General features: G+C 45.7%; 1 protein-coding gene and 1 long non-coding RNA gene across 4 annotated transcripts in view; one reads left to right on the top strand and one right to left on the bottom strand.

The window, feature by feature from the left end:
* Nucleotides 1-1,195: 1,195 nt before the first annotated feature.
* On the bottom strand, nt 1,196-6,907 carry LOC120233540. Of its 2 annotated transcripts, XR_005528845.1 has the most exons (4): nt 6,857-6,907; nt 3,203-3,349; nt 1,707-1,768; nt 1,196-1,539 (listed from the first exon to the last, which is right to left on the bottom strand). It is a non-coding gene; the product is annotated as an uncharacterized LOC120233540 (long non-coding RNA). The 2 variants fall into 2 exon arrangements; XR_005528844.1 differs by having other exon boundaries at nt 1,196-1,768.
* A 170-nt stretch (nt 6,908-7,077) lies between these two features.
* The window catches only part of GALNT12 (polypeptide N-acetylgalactosaminyltransferase 12), a 40,067-nt gene continuing 31,157 nt past the window's right edge, over nt 7,078-15,987 (top strand). For both annotated transcript variants that reach the window (XM_039234859.1, XM_039234858.1), the window contains exon 1: nt 7,078-7,492. In XM_039234859.1, the coding sequence (XP_039090790.1) occupies nt 7,128-7,492 (365 nt within the window). In that variant the 5' untranslated portion in view covers nt 7,078-7,127. The remainder of the gene's footprint in view (nt 7,493-15,987) is intronic.

The following is a 15,987-nucleotide window of genomic DNA, read 5'->3' as shown; positions in this document are numbered from 1 at the left end:
TCAACTTTATTTTTTTCTGAATGGCTATTAAGTTGCCCCAGTCATTGACTGAATCAGCCATCTTTTCTCCACTAATGTTTGAAATTTCACATTTACCATATATCACGCTAAACTCTCAAAGGGGTGTAATGACCCCTATGAAGGGAGCTAATACAAAAAAATCAAAAGTGTCTTCTAGAGAGATCTATTTGTTGGTTGAACAGCTGATGAAACAAGATGGTATGGTCAAAGAACAAATAAGCTCCCCCAAATGAACAACAAACCCAAGGGAAGGACAAGGTACTCGAAGTGGTGCAAAAAGAATTAAAGTCCCAGCTGGATTTTCCCAGCTGGGTGCCATTTGTCATCATCGGTAACATTTGTATAGGGCTTACTCTGGGCAGAGACCATTCCTGGTGCTTTATCTCCACTAACCAGCTGTTGTATTTCTGACAGCTCCCAGTTGGTACCAATGCGGCCGGGCTAAGGACCATACTTCGAGTAGCAAGGTGCTGGACACCTTCCATTTGCCTTTGTAGAAATTCTTCCCACCCTGCTTTGAGCCTGGGGTGGCTGTGTAGACTACAGCACTCAATCCTCCCCAGAACCCTACTCAGGAGGTACTATTATAATCACCACCATTTTATAGATGAGCAACTTGAGTCAAGAAAGGTTAAGTAACTTGCCTAAGGCCACCCAGCAATCTGTGATGGGGCTGAGGTGTGAGCTCAGGCAAGTGGGCTCCACAGTTGTGTGCCTATGCATTAAACTAAGCTGCCTTTTCGCCTCACAGCAGTCTGCCAGTGAATTGTGTGGTGGGGAATCCTGAATTAGGAGTCAAGAGACTTGGACCCAGACCATCACTCTGCACTTCCATGTCTTTTGACCCTGAATAAGTCACCTCGCCTTCTGAGCCTAAATTTCCTCATCTGTCTACCTTGCAATGTCGTCATAAGAGTGAAAGGAGAGTGGGGCACCTGGGTGGCTTAGTCAGTTAAGCGTCTGACTTTCGCTTAGGTCATGATCTCGCGGTTCGTGGGTTCGAGCCCCGTGTCGGGCTCTGTGCTGACTGCCAGCTCAGAGCCTGGAGCCTATTTCGGAATCTGTATCTCCCCCTCTCTCTGACCCTCCCCTGTTCACGCTGTCTCTCTCTCTCCTAGAAATAAATAAAAATATTAAAAAAAAAAAAGAGTGAAAGGAGATAGTACATGAAAAATAAAGTCTAGCAGTTTATGGCACTTAGAAATGCTCAATAAATGACAGCCCCTACCATTATCTGGGACTTGAACCCGGGTTTTGTAGAGCCGTTCTTTTCTTGGCAGCTGAGCCTCTATCAGGAAGCATTCCAATCTGGTAAACTGATCCAAGACAGTGTGAGTTGTAATCCGAGTCTGCTTTCTAATCTGACCGCAGATCTTAATTGTGTTGAACATCTGGATAGGGGCCAAAAGGCACAGCTCCAGGCCTTTCCTCTCACACCTGCCTTCTAGCACCAACCAGCAGACTCTGTTCTGTGGGTGAAGTCACCTCCCACCAGTCTGGTGTCCTCAGCAGGTTGTCCTGTGTGGGAGTGCTTTGCATGGTTCTCTTCAAACCCATCCCCCGCCTGGAGCCCCGGGGCGTGGGGGATGGGGGAGGAGATGCCTGGAGCCCAGGGAGATGTTCATGGAAAGCCCCTTTCCTCCAGGAAGGCTGTGAGTCAACAAGGATGGAGGCTTAAATTCTACCTGTATCTGAGACACCAACTTGTTCAAGGCCCTTTCCCTGCTCTGTGCCTCAGGCTCCGCATCTGCAAAATGAGAGAATCAGACCACATTTATGCCTCTTAACTTTTTTGGTTGTGGTCCCCTTGAAAATAGAGAATATCTAATTAAAAAGCTTTGGACTAGCTTCCCAGGATTTTTTTTTTTTTTTTAAATACAGTTTACTCACTCTGTCCTTTTATGGGAGAGACAAAAATATTCATTTCCCCAAATTTCCCTCCCAGCAGAGGGAGCTCCACCTTAACCTAAAATACGGTTTCAAATCTCTGATATCACTTTAACATTCAGGTCCCCATGTAAACATTACTTCCTCAGAGAAGCCTTCTCAAAGCCCTCAACTAAACCAGGCTTTAGCACGCTGTAATTCTTCAAAAACACTTCCCACAACTCCAGTAAGATACCTTTTTAATATTTGTCTATTCCATTGCACTCTAAGCACCATGATGTTGCAAATAGGCGTCGTGACAAAGACTTTCTCCTTGATCAAACAAACCCCGGCCAGGCTCCTCTGAGCCCACTTCTCAACCAAGCCTTAACTTTGGCCTATAAAGATGACAGACTCTGAACACAGATGATTTTATACATCCACCTCCCTTCATATTAACAATGTAAACAGTAACAGAGTTTTTAACAGCTCAAGGCTGCACTCTTAGGGTGACCCCCGCCCCCTCTTAAGTGTCTGCCTGAGAAAGCTCAAGGATGTCCAATCTACTGTTTGTCATAGCAGACACCTAACTGTCAGTCCCTGACTACCCTTTCTTAGAGAACTTACTAAGAAGGGCTTACAGTTATAAATCCTTTCTCTGTCCCTTTGAGATGTATATGTATCTCCTACGATTCAAGAGTGTCTTTCTCAAGGACTGAAAACCCTTCCTTTACAACGTAATCATCAGGAAGGATAGGGCCTCTGTCTCTGTGTGAGAACAGAATCCTAACTTTGATATTTGCCAGACACAGACAGAGCTGGCATTATCGGCATTTATGCTGACTACTCCTTTCTCATTTTTCACTTCCCTGACCCTATTTACAACGCCCAGTCATTCTGTGCAAATCAAAGTTGAATCTGTTCACGCTGGGCCCTCTTCCCTATTGCGATAGCATGTTACTGATGAAAATCTGCCCTTACCACTTTAGTGTCTGGTTTTGTTTCTCTTTGACACTTGCTCGTTATAGTGTGCCTAGACTCTACCATGGTCTTGGCACATAGTCGACGCTCAATAAATATTTTCTGAATTAAAAACCGTGTTCCATTTGTTCTAGTTACCTCTTGCCGAGTAACAGACCATCCCCAAACTTCATGGTGTAAAACAACCACCATCGTGTCGTGCTCCTGGATTCTGTGAGTCAAGGATTTGACAAGGGCACCTCTGTTCTCCATTCTGTGACATCTGGAGCCACAGGTGAAATGACCTTAATGGTTAGCATCCTGGAATCATTTCCAAGATGGCTTCTTCACTCACCTGCCTGATGCCTGGGCTGGCTGGGCCGGTGGAAGTTTGGGCACAGCTGGCACTGTTGGCTAGGTTGTCCACCTGCGGCTTCCCCAGCATGACAACACCGAGATAGGGATTTCTTCCCTGGCAGCTCGAGCTCCAAGAACAGTGATCCTGTGAACAAAGTGGAAGCTTCATGTCTTCCTGCTCCTAGCCAGTGAAGTCAAGGAGCTCCACTTCTACCATAATCTAATAGTTGAAGCAGTTACAGGTCTGCCCCAATTCAAGGCAAGGGGCCTATTGAATAATTTGCAGCCTTGTTTTAAAACCACCACACTATCAGAGCCAGATTTGGGAGGAGTTCTTGTGCAATTAATCTTGTTATCACTTAGAATTAGATTTGGCTGCATAGGACAAAAAAAAAAAAAAAAAAAAAAAGAAATAAAAGGAAAAAAACAAAGAAAATAGAAAAAAAGAAAGAAAAAGAAATAGAAACAGTGGCATAAACAAGATAGAAGTTGATTTCTCCCTCATGTAAGCAAAACCTGGAAGGGGGTTATCAGGACTGGTTCAATGTCCACAATGTTAGGGACCTGGGTTTCTTCTGCCATGTTGTTTAACCACTCTCAGTGCATGGCTTTTACTGCATGACCCACAGTGTTGCTTGAGTTCTGATCTTTATAGCCACAATCCAGCCTACAGGAAGAGGCAAGGATAAGGAAGTTTCCTTTAAGGACATTATTCAGAAGCACCATCTGATAATACCACTTATAGTCCATTGGCTACACTCTCAGTCATATGGCCGTGCCTGGCTGCAAAGGAGGCTGAGAATTCTAGTTTTTATTTTGGAAGACCATGGGCCCAGAGAAACAAGCACACAACTCAGGGGTTCTACTGTTAAGGAAGGAGAAGAGAACGCATATTGGCAGACATCCACAGGTTTCTGCCACACCTTTTTAGGCCACTTTATTTCCTGTTCTGCCACTGACATGCTGTGGACTTGTATGATACACTTTCTTTGGTGTTGTTACCAGTTCGTCTGGTAATTAGGGAGGAGGGTGCTGTAGTCTAAGAAGGAAGCTCAAAGCATTAAACAAATAAAAGTGTCAATGTTCTGGTTTTAGGGAAGAGAACTGGAGCCTCAGTCAGCCCCTTTTTCCTTTCCTGGGTGTCTCCCAGCATTCCTGGAAGCCAGATTTTTGAAAACTCCCATATTAAGTTACCACGGAGGCCCTTCCAGGAACCAGACCTGAAGAATTCATGTTTGTCACATTATGGGAGTGACTCCTCCCTGCATGTAACCATCAGACACCTACCGCCCCAGCGAGTTCAAAGCGATGCCCACAGAAGTGAGTGTGAGATACAAAGCCAGCCATTAACTGAGCACTTTCTGTGTGTCTGACTCTATACCAAGCTCTGCAATCATGAAGTGACCGCCCGTCATACTCTAAGTCCCTTACATTCTTTTTGTTACAAGGCTAGGGTTAAATTAAACATGGCCCAGTGTACCAAGCACTGTAACCAAGTATGATGGTGTTATGGATTGCACTGAGTCCCCCAACAAGATATGTTGAAGTCCCAATCCTTGGTACCTATGAATGTGACCTTATTTGGTCTTTACGGATATAATCAAGTTAAGGCAAAGTCGTCAGATCCAATTTGACTGGTGCCCTTTAGAAGAAGAGTAGAAGAGACAGAGACAGACACACATCAGAAGAATGACAGTGGAGGCAGAGATTAGAGCAATGCGTGGACCAGCCAAGCAATGGCAAGCATTTCAAGCAACACCAGAAACTAAGAGAAAAGTACGGAATGGATTCTCCCATAGAGCAGTCAGAGTAAGCATGACCTTGCTTATGGGACTGACTGATTTTGGGCGTCTAGCCTCCAGAACTGAGAGGGAATACATTTATGTTGTTTTCAGCCACCCAGACTGTGGTACTTTGTTGTGGCAGCCCTAGGAAACTAATAGACATGGTCAGTTTGGTATGTCAGCTTGGTTAGGTCTTAACCCCCAGTTATTCACTCAAACACTAATTTAGATGTTTCCATGAAAATATTTTGTAAATATAATTAAGGTCTACCATCAGTTGACTTTAATGGAGATTATGTAGGCGGGCCTGATTCAATCAGTTGAAAGGCCTTCAGAGCAGAACTGAGGCTGCCTTACAAAATAAGAAATTCTGCCTGTGGACTGCAGCTTCAGCTCATGCCAGAGAGTTTCAGCCTTCCCTGCTGGTGGCCTGCCCTACAGATTTTGGACTTGCTTAACCAGCCCCCGAAGTTGTATAAGCCACTCGCTTGCAAAAAAATCTCTTAATATATCGCCTCCTGGTTCTATTTTTCTGGTGGAACCCTGACTAATAACAAAAGGGTGATGCAATCATGGAACGCATTTGCCTAAAAGGCTGTGGAGTTGCCGGAAGCTTCACAGAAAAGGTGGCTTTTGGCAGGGACTTAAGGGTAGACAGGAGTTTGCCAGGTGGGGAAAGGCACTTCAAGTTGGGAGAACAACATGTGTTACAAAGGTGTGAAATGGTAAAGGCCCTCTCCCCTCTCCCCCAGCGGCATGGGGAGTTTGACCTTGACATGAAGTCGTATTCTTAGCATCTCTTCCTGCCAAATTGAGGACTTCAGCATTTGTACTAGAGGCCAGGGGTATTCCTGTTTCTTATTCCTCATAGTTCTCTTTATTTTTTATGTTTTTAATTGAGATAGAACTTTCATAAGTCAAATGCATATTTTTAAAAGGAGAAATTGATGACTTTTTAAAATAAATTTTTTATTTTAGCGAGAGAGATTGAGAGAGAGAGAGAGAGAGAGAGAGCACGAGCTGGGGAAAGGGGCAGAGGGGGAGAGAGAGAATCTCAGACTGCACCCGCGCCCCTGGGATCATGACCTGAGCCTGAATCAAGAGTCAGAGGCTCAATGGGCTGAGCCCCCCACGTGCCCAGAGGACTTTTTACATATATACATATATATGTGTGTGTGTATATATCTCCATGTAACCACCACCAAAATCTAGACACGGAATCAGGGCAGGGATTAGGGTGAGTGAGGCCTGTGAGGTGAGCCATGTAAACACAGGGTCACATTCTGTTTTTTTTTAGAATTTTGATATTTTGTTCATTATGGATTTTTTGCTTTCATTTTGATTTTTAAAAGCATTGTTTATTTTTGATTGCTGATTCTTTTTGGCCCAACCTATCATTTCCTGCCTTAGAGAGAGCCTCCTGCCTCACTCTAGTCTTGACTCTGTTAAATATTTTCAGCACCCCAGCGGCTCCTTCATTTCTTCAATCCCCTCAAAGGAAACCTCTGGCCAAGGTCAGGGGTACTTAACAGGAACGGATGGCCTGGGATGTGTGCGATCATATTATGGGTGCCTCTGCATGTGTTTTCCCTGAGGGGGTTCATTCCTTTTATCAGTTTCTTGGAGGCCTTTGTGAAGTGAGGGATAAAACAAAGATTGACTAACAGAGAACCAGGAGAAAGTTTGCTATTCACGGAATCTAAACACTTTTGTCTTTGGTGGGGCCTGCAGGCCTCGGTGACACAGGCTCACTGTGCCTCAGTCCCATCATCCGTCAAGTGGAGCTGGCAATCCTACTACCCTGTGATTGGACTGCGTAAGGGTCAGATGAGATAAGGGCTTGCAGGGCGCATTCAGCCAACACTTACCGGGCGCTTACGATGTGCCAGGCGCTGAGCTGAGGGTTTTACGGCCGTCACCTTTTCCAACAAGAAAGGTAGTGCGAGTCTCGGCAAGTCCGCGGGGCGACCCAGTGAAGACCAGCCACCCTCCAGGGCGCGGGGTGGGCTGGAAGGGGGCGGGGCGCAGGTGGGGCGGGCCCGGGGGCGGGGCGGCGCGGCGCGGCGGTTCCGGGATCCGGGTCCGGGTCTGCGCCGCAGCCCCCGCGGGAGCCGAGCGCTGGCCCCAGCTGGCGGGCGCATGTGGGGGCGCGCAGCGCGGAGGCGCTGCCCGCTGGGGCTGCGGCGCGGCCGGAAGGTGCTGCTGGCGCTGCTCTCGCTGCTGGCGCTGGGCGGACTGGGCTCCGTGCTGCGGGCGCGACGGGGGGTCAGGGCGGCCGAGCCGGCACCCCCGCGCACCCCACGCCCGGGGCGGCGCGACCCGGTCCTACCGCGGCCGCCGGTGCCCAGCGACGCTCTGGGCGCGCGGGGCGAGGCGGTGCGGCTGCAGCTGCAGGGCGAGGAGCTGCGGCTGCAAGAGGAGAGCGTGCGGCTGCACCAGATCAACACCTACCTTAGCGACCGCATCTCGCTGCACCGCCGCCTGCCCGAACGCTGGAATCCGCTGTGAGTCCGCAGGTGGCAGGGGGAACACTGTCCGCGGAGCCCTGGGCCTCAGTTTCTGCATCTGTGAAGTGGAGGGGTGGAGCTGGGACGTCGAAATACGTGGGGATCGCGCGTCTTATTGAGTCTTTCTCGGAAGTGAGCAGGGCAAGGGGTCATCTGGGTTGGGACGACGCAAGAAAGTTAAAAAAAAAAAAGAAAGAAAATAGGAAAAGTCTCAGAAATTGACGAATCTCAGACTGAGTGGTCTCCCCCCCTTGAAAAGCATGCCATTCGGCTATGAAATAGTGGCAGGAGGGTGAGGGCTAAGCAGATAGGTGTGAGACCCCCTTTGGTTGCTCTTCCTGGTTCCACAGCAGCCCGCGCCCCCACCCCCAGCCCAGCTCTGCCATATGGCTCTTACTTGGTGAAACTGAGGACTCCTGGGGTTTGAGATTGGCTCCCCATTCAGTTATCAGTGTGTGTCAGGCCGTGAATGAATCCGGAGGGGAGGGCGCCGGCGCAGGAGAGGTGAAAGGTCGCTGGAAGGCCAAGTCCTAAGCTTCCCTTTCACTGGGAGCTGGATTCCTGAGCTTTCAGCAGAGGAGGGCAGGAAGGAGTCCTGGTGGGAAGGGCTCCTTCTGGCTGCGGCCCAGCTCAGCTCACTCCTGTGGGTGGTGCAGGCCCCGAGCCTGTGCGGTCAGAGGCCTAATCCCTGCTGGAGCTGCTGGCCAGGTGAGAAGGGAGCAAGCTGGCAGAAGGGCAGACATCCTGGCCTTCTCTCTCCTGTCTCCATCTGTGGGAATCTCCCAGGTCCCCAGCTGAGCCCTGTTCTTAAAGACTTGAAGGAGAAGAGGGCTCGGCGGGGGGTCCCAAGAGCAGCCTGTTGTGAGCACCAGGCACCTGTCACCATCCCCTGCTCCTCTGCATTCCGGCTTTGGAGGTGAGGCAAAGATCTCTGGTGTCAGGACCAGTGACTCACCTAACGTCCCACAGCTGGAAAGTGGGGGATGTGACCCTCCTGGCCTCCTTGGCGTTGTGCTGATTTCAGGATCTGGGAATCTTTGGCCAGAGAAAGCGTGAGTGCCTGCTCCAGAAGCAGAGTTGGGAAGGACTCACTTCACTGTCCACCTTACTTTCTGGTATCTGTTCATGCTTTGCCCTGAGGCATCTTCACTGTTAATCTTTTCGAGTAGAACTTTGTTAGTGTTGGTAGCAGTGCCCCCCCGTCACCCCACTTTCCCTATCTGCAAAATAAGGAATGTGTAGAAATAACACAACCCAGGAATTAATAAAACATCGAACACACTATGTATTCAATTCTCACTAGTTTTTCTTCCCTTCCCTGTTGCCAACAATGTCCTCAGGAGGTCGCTTTTAAGAGTCATCCAGGGATTGGTTGTAAAGTTTTTCTTTTTCCGGGTTCCAACTTCCTTTATTGTCCCAGGTTGAGAAATCTCTTTCAAACACTGTGGATAACCTGTGGGGCTTGTGGTATCCGTCTCCATGGTGACACAACTGCCCTGTATCCTATCAGGATTTGCTTATAGATCTTGCTGTTGCATTGACTCGGGGAAGTTAATCCAAACCCAGCGTGATAAGGAGTGTGAATGCCTCTTGCCTTTAATTCCTGCTGCAAGGCCTATTGGATTATTCTCGCCTAGCTGGAGAGAAAGGTGAGCTTGATCTGTGTTAGTCTCAGCCAGGGAGGCCTGGAGGCGTAACTTCCGCGAGGCCAGTAAGATCAGGGTCTTTAATGGAGACTCGCTTTTACTGTAGTTCATACAAAGGTGACAACCTAATCAGGGTCTTGAGTTTTAGCCTGAGAAACGAGTATAGCAGAATATAAATTTATGATTGGAGTAAGGGTGGGTGTGGGGGAGTCCCTTGGGACTTTAACTGATAAGCAGAGGGGTGGTTAAGATCCTTGAATGTCACTGAGGGAGAGGCCCTGAGGGAGCATTCACTTGACTACACAGAGAGGAAAAGCTGTGGCCCAAGGTAATAATATGCAGAGCTGATCTAGAACCCAGATCTTTTTTGTAAAGTTTATTTATTTATTTTGAGAGAGAGAGAAATAGAGAAGTGGGAGAGGGGGAGAGAGAGAGGAAGAGAGAGAATCCCAAGCAGGCTCCACACTGTCAGCACAGAGCCTGATGTAGGGCTCGAACCTACAAACTGTGAGATCATGACCTGAGCCAAAATCAAGAGTCAGATGCTTAACCAACTGAGCCACCCAGACGCCCCTAGGACCCAGATCTTTTATTTCCTCCTCCCTTTTGGGGTGCAGGCAATTATTCATCTATGAAAGCAGTACATGTTCACTCTAGAAATTTTGGCATATACAGAGAAGCAAAAAAGAAAGAAAAAAAAAATCTCCCACATACCTACCACCCCAGGGGAACCACTGTTAACATTTTGCCGTGTATCCTTTTGAACTTTTCCAGGTGTAGAAATAGATCTTGAAAAATATACCCATGGGTATGTGAGCAAGAACCTATTCAAACATGAGTATGTACTTCGGCTCACACAGTTTTAACCGAAGCCTTTCCACTATGTTGATGAAGCTGTTCCCATAGGCAAGGAGTTGGGAACTACTAAGTTGGTTTTTCTTGGTATCTGCAAGCCGTCATACTGCATCTGCTCTCGTACAGGCCAGATAGAGACACTTCAGTGTTGGCTCTAATTCTTTGAGACTTGGTGTAGACCGCAGTTCTTCTGTGAGTCTGGTAATTCACGTGCCAATGGATTCGAACATGGCTTTGTTTCTGTTGGTTATAGCACTGAATTGAGGAGGAGGAGGAGGAGGAACGGGATGACCAGGAATCCTTACGTGGTGGGATAGTCAGGGCAGGGTTTGCAAAACCTAGACACCATCTCCTCTGAGCTGAGCAAGGAGATGGGACTTTCACTCTGAGATGGCAGCAGGCCAAAGTGGGGAGCCAGGAAGCTGGATTTGTGGCCTTGGGGAACTTTGAAAAGTATTGCTGGCAGGGATCTTGCCCAGAACAACGAGTTAGGATTTCTGTAGGTCGCACGTAGGCCGAGGCTGATGTACAACTAGGGCTGAAAGCTACCATCTTAGGGCCTGTGGGTTTTTTACTCAGAAGATGAAAAGTGGGTGCTTTTGAGCAAGGGAGGGAGAATGCCGGAATTTGACAAAGTGGAGATTCAAAACATGTCAGGTGCCATGGAAACTAGTGATGACATCACAGTCTGTTGTAAGGTGCATCACGAGTGAGGGTTGCTAATGCTGTATCAATATTGGCAAAGAGTTTTAGTTTTTATAGACCAGAGAGGCCTTGAGATAATCACAATACTGTCATTCTCATTTATGTTCTGACCTACTGAGCAGGATAGAAAAGTGGAGTGACGGTGCCCTAGGGGCTGTGAATTCCCGCATTTCCATGGTACGTGGACGGGATGCCACATGTGAACATCAGCCGTTCTCTGCTGTAGCTGAGGAATTTTGAGCTGCGGGTTACACAAGTGTGCCTCCAATACATAGGTGTCCCGTGAATGCTTCCTCTGGTGTTAACTTTGTTAGTGCTATAATTGCAGATGTGTGTCCGAGTTCAGGGATCAGGACTTGGGTGCTGGGATGGCAAAGGGTTTCAGAGTCACTCATAAGAGACAATTTAGTAAAAGAGTATGTCTTGCTGGGGTTGGCAGGAGGGAGTTGGTTAGGATTTCTCTTTTTGCAGAGCAGTAGCCTGCTTGACCGTTCTTATAACAATGTTGTCTTTGGAGCATCATCATACATGGTGTGGAGGTCAGGCTAATGTTTCTTTGCTTCCCCAACAAGGTTGTAAACTGCAGGTTATTCTATTAATTTTTTACTAGATTCATCTTGTGGTTGTCAGGGTAACATCCTTTCTTCAAATAGGTGCTTTCAGTCTGGAGAACATGTTCAGTGTTAGTATTTTCATGATATGTTTTTCCATCCTTTTACGGTCATTCATTCTATGTCCTAATGTTGGTAGGCTTGTCCCTAAATAGCATGTTGCTACGTTTTGTATCGTCATTAAAGAGAAAATCCGGACTGATAGTCTTTTATTTTATTTTATTTTTTTTTTTTACAAATAGTTTATTGTCAAATTAGTTTCCACATAACACTCAGTGCTCATCCCCACAAGTGTCCTCCTCCATGCCCATACCCTCCTCCCCCCACGTCCATCAGTCCTCAGTTTTTTGTCAGCATTCAAGAGTCTCTCATGGTTTGCCTCTCTCCCTTTCCCCCACCATTTCCGCCCTTCTTCTCCTCCTTGTTCCTCCATCAAGTTCCTCCTAATCCTCCTATACGTGCAAACATATGATATTTGTCCTTCTCTGCCTGACTTATGTCGCTCAGCATAACACCCTCAAGGTCCATCCATGTTGCTACACATGGCCAGATTTCATTGTTTCTCATCGCCATGTAGTATTCCATGGTATAGATAAACCACATCTTCTTGATCCATTCATCTGTTGATGGACACTTAGGCTCTTTCCATGTTTTAGCTATTGTGGAGAGTGCTGCTGTGAACATTGGGGTACATGTGCTCCTATCCATCAGCACTCCTGTATCCCTAGGGTAAATTCCTAGCAGTGCTATTGCTGGGTCATAGGGGAGTTCTAGTGTTAGTTTCCTTAGGAACCTCCACACTGTTTTCCAGAGGGGCTGTACCAGTTTACATTCCCACCAACAGTGTAGGAGGGTTCCCGTTTCTCCACATCCTCGTCAGCATCTAGAGTTCTCTGATTGGCTCATTTTAGCCACTCTGACTGGTGTGAGGTGGTATCTCAGTGTGGTTTTGATTTGTATTTCCCTGATGAGGAGGGATGCTGAGCATTGTTTCATGCGGACTGATAGTCTTTTAATTGGACACTTATGTCCTCATATATTTCTCATGCTTATAAGATACTTAAAGCTTGATTATTTTGATCATGCCATCTTATTTTATGCTAATTGTTTTTCTTTTTCTATGCTGTTTTTTTTTTAAATGCGACTCTGAGAGTTGATGGATGTTTTTTTCTCTACCTTTCTCATCCACTTTTTCTTCTCTACTTCTTCACTTCTTCTAATCTTTAGTGGTAAACTTGAAAGTACATATTCAGCTGAGCAGGATCTAAAGTTAATCACTAGCTATGGGCCTTAGGATGTTGTAACATTGGTCTTCTTCCTTCCCAATTTGCATGCCATTTTACCCCAAGATTTTAATTTTATCTAGCTTTGTAAACTAACACATTGGGGCACCTGGATGGCTCTGTCGCTTAACTGTCCAACTTTGGCTGAGTTCATGATCTCATGGTTTGTGAGTTTGAGCCCCACATTGGACTCTGCATTGGTGGTACAGAGCCTGCTTGGGGTTCTTTCCTTCTCTTTCTGTCCCCTCCCCACTTGCACACTCTCTTTCAAATAGTAAATAAATAAATAAACTTAAAAAAAAGCCTGACACATTAAAACATTTTTTAAAATGTAGTATTTGTTTGTTTACTTATCCACAAGTTTATAATTTTCTCTGCCCTTCATCCTTGAATGCTGGGTGGCCTTTGGATCTCAGAGACCTTTCTGGGGTTCCTTTTCTCCTTGAGACATATCATGTATTAATTACTATAGACAAAGTCATCATTGTAAACTCTTAGTTTTACTTATCTGAAGTGTTCTTAGTTTGCTCTTGTTCTTGAAAGATCATTTTAGTTGGGTATGTGATTCTAGATTACTAGTTTGGCATTTGAAGATAATATTCCATTGTCCTTGACTTGCACCACTGCTGTGAGATGTCTATACATAGTTAAATTTGCCAATCACTCTTATTTCTTTGTCATTCATGAGGGCCTCTTTTATTTATTCAAGCATGTTAAGCATACTTATTTTATGCTCTGTGTCTGATAACTCTAATATCTAGATTTGTATTTTCATGTTGTTCCTGGACTCTGAGACTTTTTTTCCTTTTCTATAAGCTGAGACATGCATTTAAAAGATTTTTTTAAGGGGCACTTGGGTGGCTCAGTAGGTTGAGCAGCTGACTTTTGGTTTCAGTTCAGGTCATAATCCCAGGATCATGGGATGGAGCCCTGTACTGGGGTCCGTGTTCAGCAGGAGCCTGTTTACGATTCTCTCTCTTCTCTCTCGCTCGCTCGCTCTCGCTCTCTCTCTCCCCTCCTACCCCTCTCCCCTGCTTGTATGTTCTCCCTCCCCCTCTCTCTGATTCATAATGAATAAATAAATAAACAAGAGTTTTAAAAAGTGTTTTACCAAGAATTTTTTTCAATAGCTTCCCCAGACGTTTTAATCTTCCATATTGCCAGAAGTGGAAGTCTTACATTCACTTTAAAAAATACCTATTTCCTCTATTAGTCATAGTACATTTGGTTGAAAGTGACTGAAAACCCAGTGCAAAATGCAAACTGACTTGAATATAAGAGAAAATATATTGGCTTCTATTGCAGAAACGTCGGGGATTGGGACTAGGTTCAGATTATTCTGGGCCCTGGATTCAGGGACTCAACAGGTGTCATCAAGCAAAAAAGGTTCACTGGTCGGGCCTGGGGCATGTGACCTTCCCAGAGGGATGTGTGTATGTACACACACATTGTGTGTGTGTGTGTGTGTGTGTGTGTATGTGTGTGTGTTCAGCCTTGCACAGACCACACAGACTGAGAGTCTGGAAGACATGGTTCCTGAAAGGGAACTCAAAGTGCAGGAATGTGAAGAAAAGAGAACGGATTCTGGGTGGCAGAACACACCAAGGGACACTTTGACCTCCCTGACCTGTTCTGCAAAGGATATGGATTTTCATTTCTTCAAAAGACTTTTATGTGATAACCTGAATATAGAGATAAAGGAAGATCAGGAGGCATTTACTGCTTCCGTTCATTCACATCCATATAATACATAGTCATATATTATGCTAGTGGAGTTTATGGAAGTCCCTACCCAACTGGGTTGTTGGGAAGGGAGAGTGGAATAGTGCATGTAAAATGCTTAGCACTCTGCCCACCGTATAGTCAGCGCTCAATGCATGTTATTATTATTATTACCAGGTACAGTATAAGGCGTGAAGAAAATACAGCAAAAACCACAATTCACCCCTGCCCTTACAGGACACATGGATTATACCAGAATGGTTTTTTTTTTTAATGTTTTATTTATTTCTAGGAGAGAGAGAGAGAGACAGCGTGAGCAGGGAGGGTCAGAGAGAGGGAGTCACAGACTGAAACAAGCTCCAGGCTCTGAGCTGGCAGTCAGCACAGAGCCCGACGGAGGGCTCGAACCCACGAACCGCGAGATCATGACCTAAGCGAAAGTCGGACGCTCAACCGACTAAGCCACCCAGGCACCCCTATGCCAGAATGTTAAAGAAAGGATGGCTTGCTATGATTTAGCAGTGAATTTGGCTCTGACCTTCCTTTTGTCCCCTAGGCAAAAGTGGAACCCTGAGGGATGGCAGCATAGCTGTTCTTGTCTAATTAAAGATACACTTCTTTTGGTCAAGAGGAGAATGAGAAATGCCACATAATTCTTTTATATCCCTTCGTAGCACCTGGGATGGGGAAAGGCGTGTAGAGGTTTTCAATAATTTTTTTTTTTTGGTTAATAGACTTAAATTTAAAAGTTGGAGAACTGAATCAAAGACTTAGTTAATTCACAATTCTTGAAGGTTAGACGTATGCATTTGTAAAGTCTTTCAAATTGCTTTGAACATGCAATGAAAGAAAATTGCACATTTTTTTCAGCAGTATTTGTTTTGCAACCTGAACTTTTGGGACCTTGCTTTAAGAAAATGGGAAAAGGGAAAGCGTTTTTCCTGGAAACAAACTTAGACCTTCCAATTGGACATTCATGAGGGAGAATGCCTTTAAGGTATGTTTAAAGAAAGGAGGAGAAACTATACCAGGCCAAGAAAAAAAGGAGTGGTCAGAATATGAAATTACTGCTCAAGGAGGACATTTGCTATGCTAAAGAAATATGATTCAGCCTTTTAAAAATAATCTTTCTTGGGGCATCTGGGTGTCAGTCTGTTAAATATCTAACTCTTGATTTAGGCTCAGTTCATGATCTCACAGTTTGTAGGTTTGGACCCCGCCTTGGGCTCTGCACTGACAGTGTGGAGCCTGCTTGAGATTCTTTCTCTCTCTCTCTCTCTCCCTCTGCCCCTCCCTGGCTTGTGCTCTCTCTCTTTCTCTCTCTCTCTCAGAATAAATAAAGAGACTTAAAAAATAAAAATAAAAATCATCTTTGTGATTATAAAAATGATGCATGTTCATTGTGAACAATCCTAGAATGCAGGAAAATATCAAGAAGTAAGAATCAGTGATAATCCCACTGCTCAGAGATCTCCATTGTTAACATTTTTGACAGATTTCTTTCTATTGTTTATTGTTTGTGTGTAAGCGAGTGCTCATGCAAACTGCTGTTTATAGATTTGTACCCTCCTTTCTTGATTTAATGTGATGGTGTGGTTATTCTCGTGTACTGTTAGATAGTCTCTGAAAATGTGGTTTTGGATGGTCTTTGTAGCAATCCTTCACGCAAC

This window comes from Hyaena hyaena, unplaced genomic scaffold, assembly GCF_003009895.1.
Source record: "Hyaena hyaena isolate Hyena2069 unplaced genomic scaffold, ASM300989v1 scaffold_93, whole genome shotgun sequence".
In the NCBI taxonomy this organism is placed as follows: Eukaryota; Metazoa; Chordata; class Mammalia; order Carnivora; family Hyaenidae; genus Hyaena; species Hyaena hyaena.
This window is presented reverse-complemented; position numbering and strand designations above follow the sequence as displayed.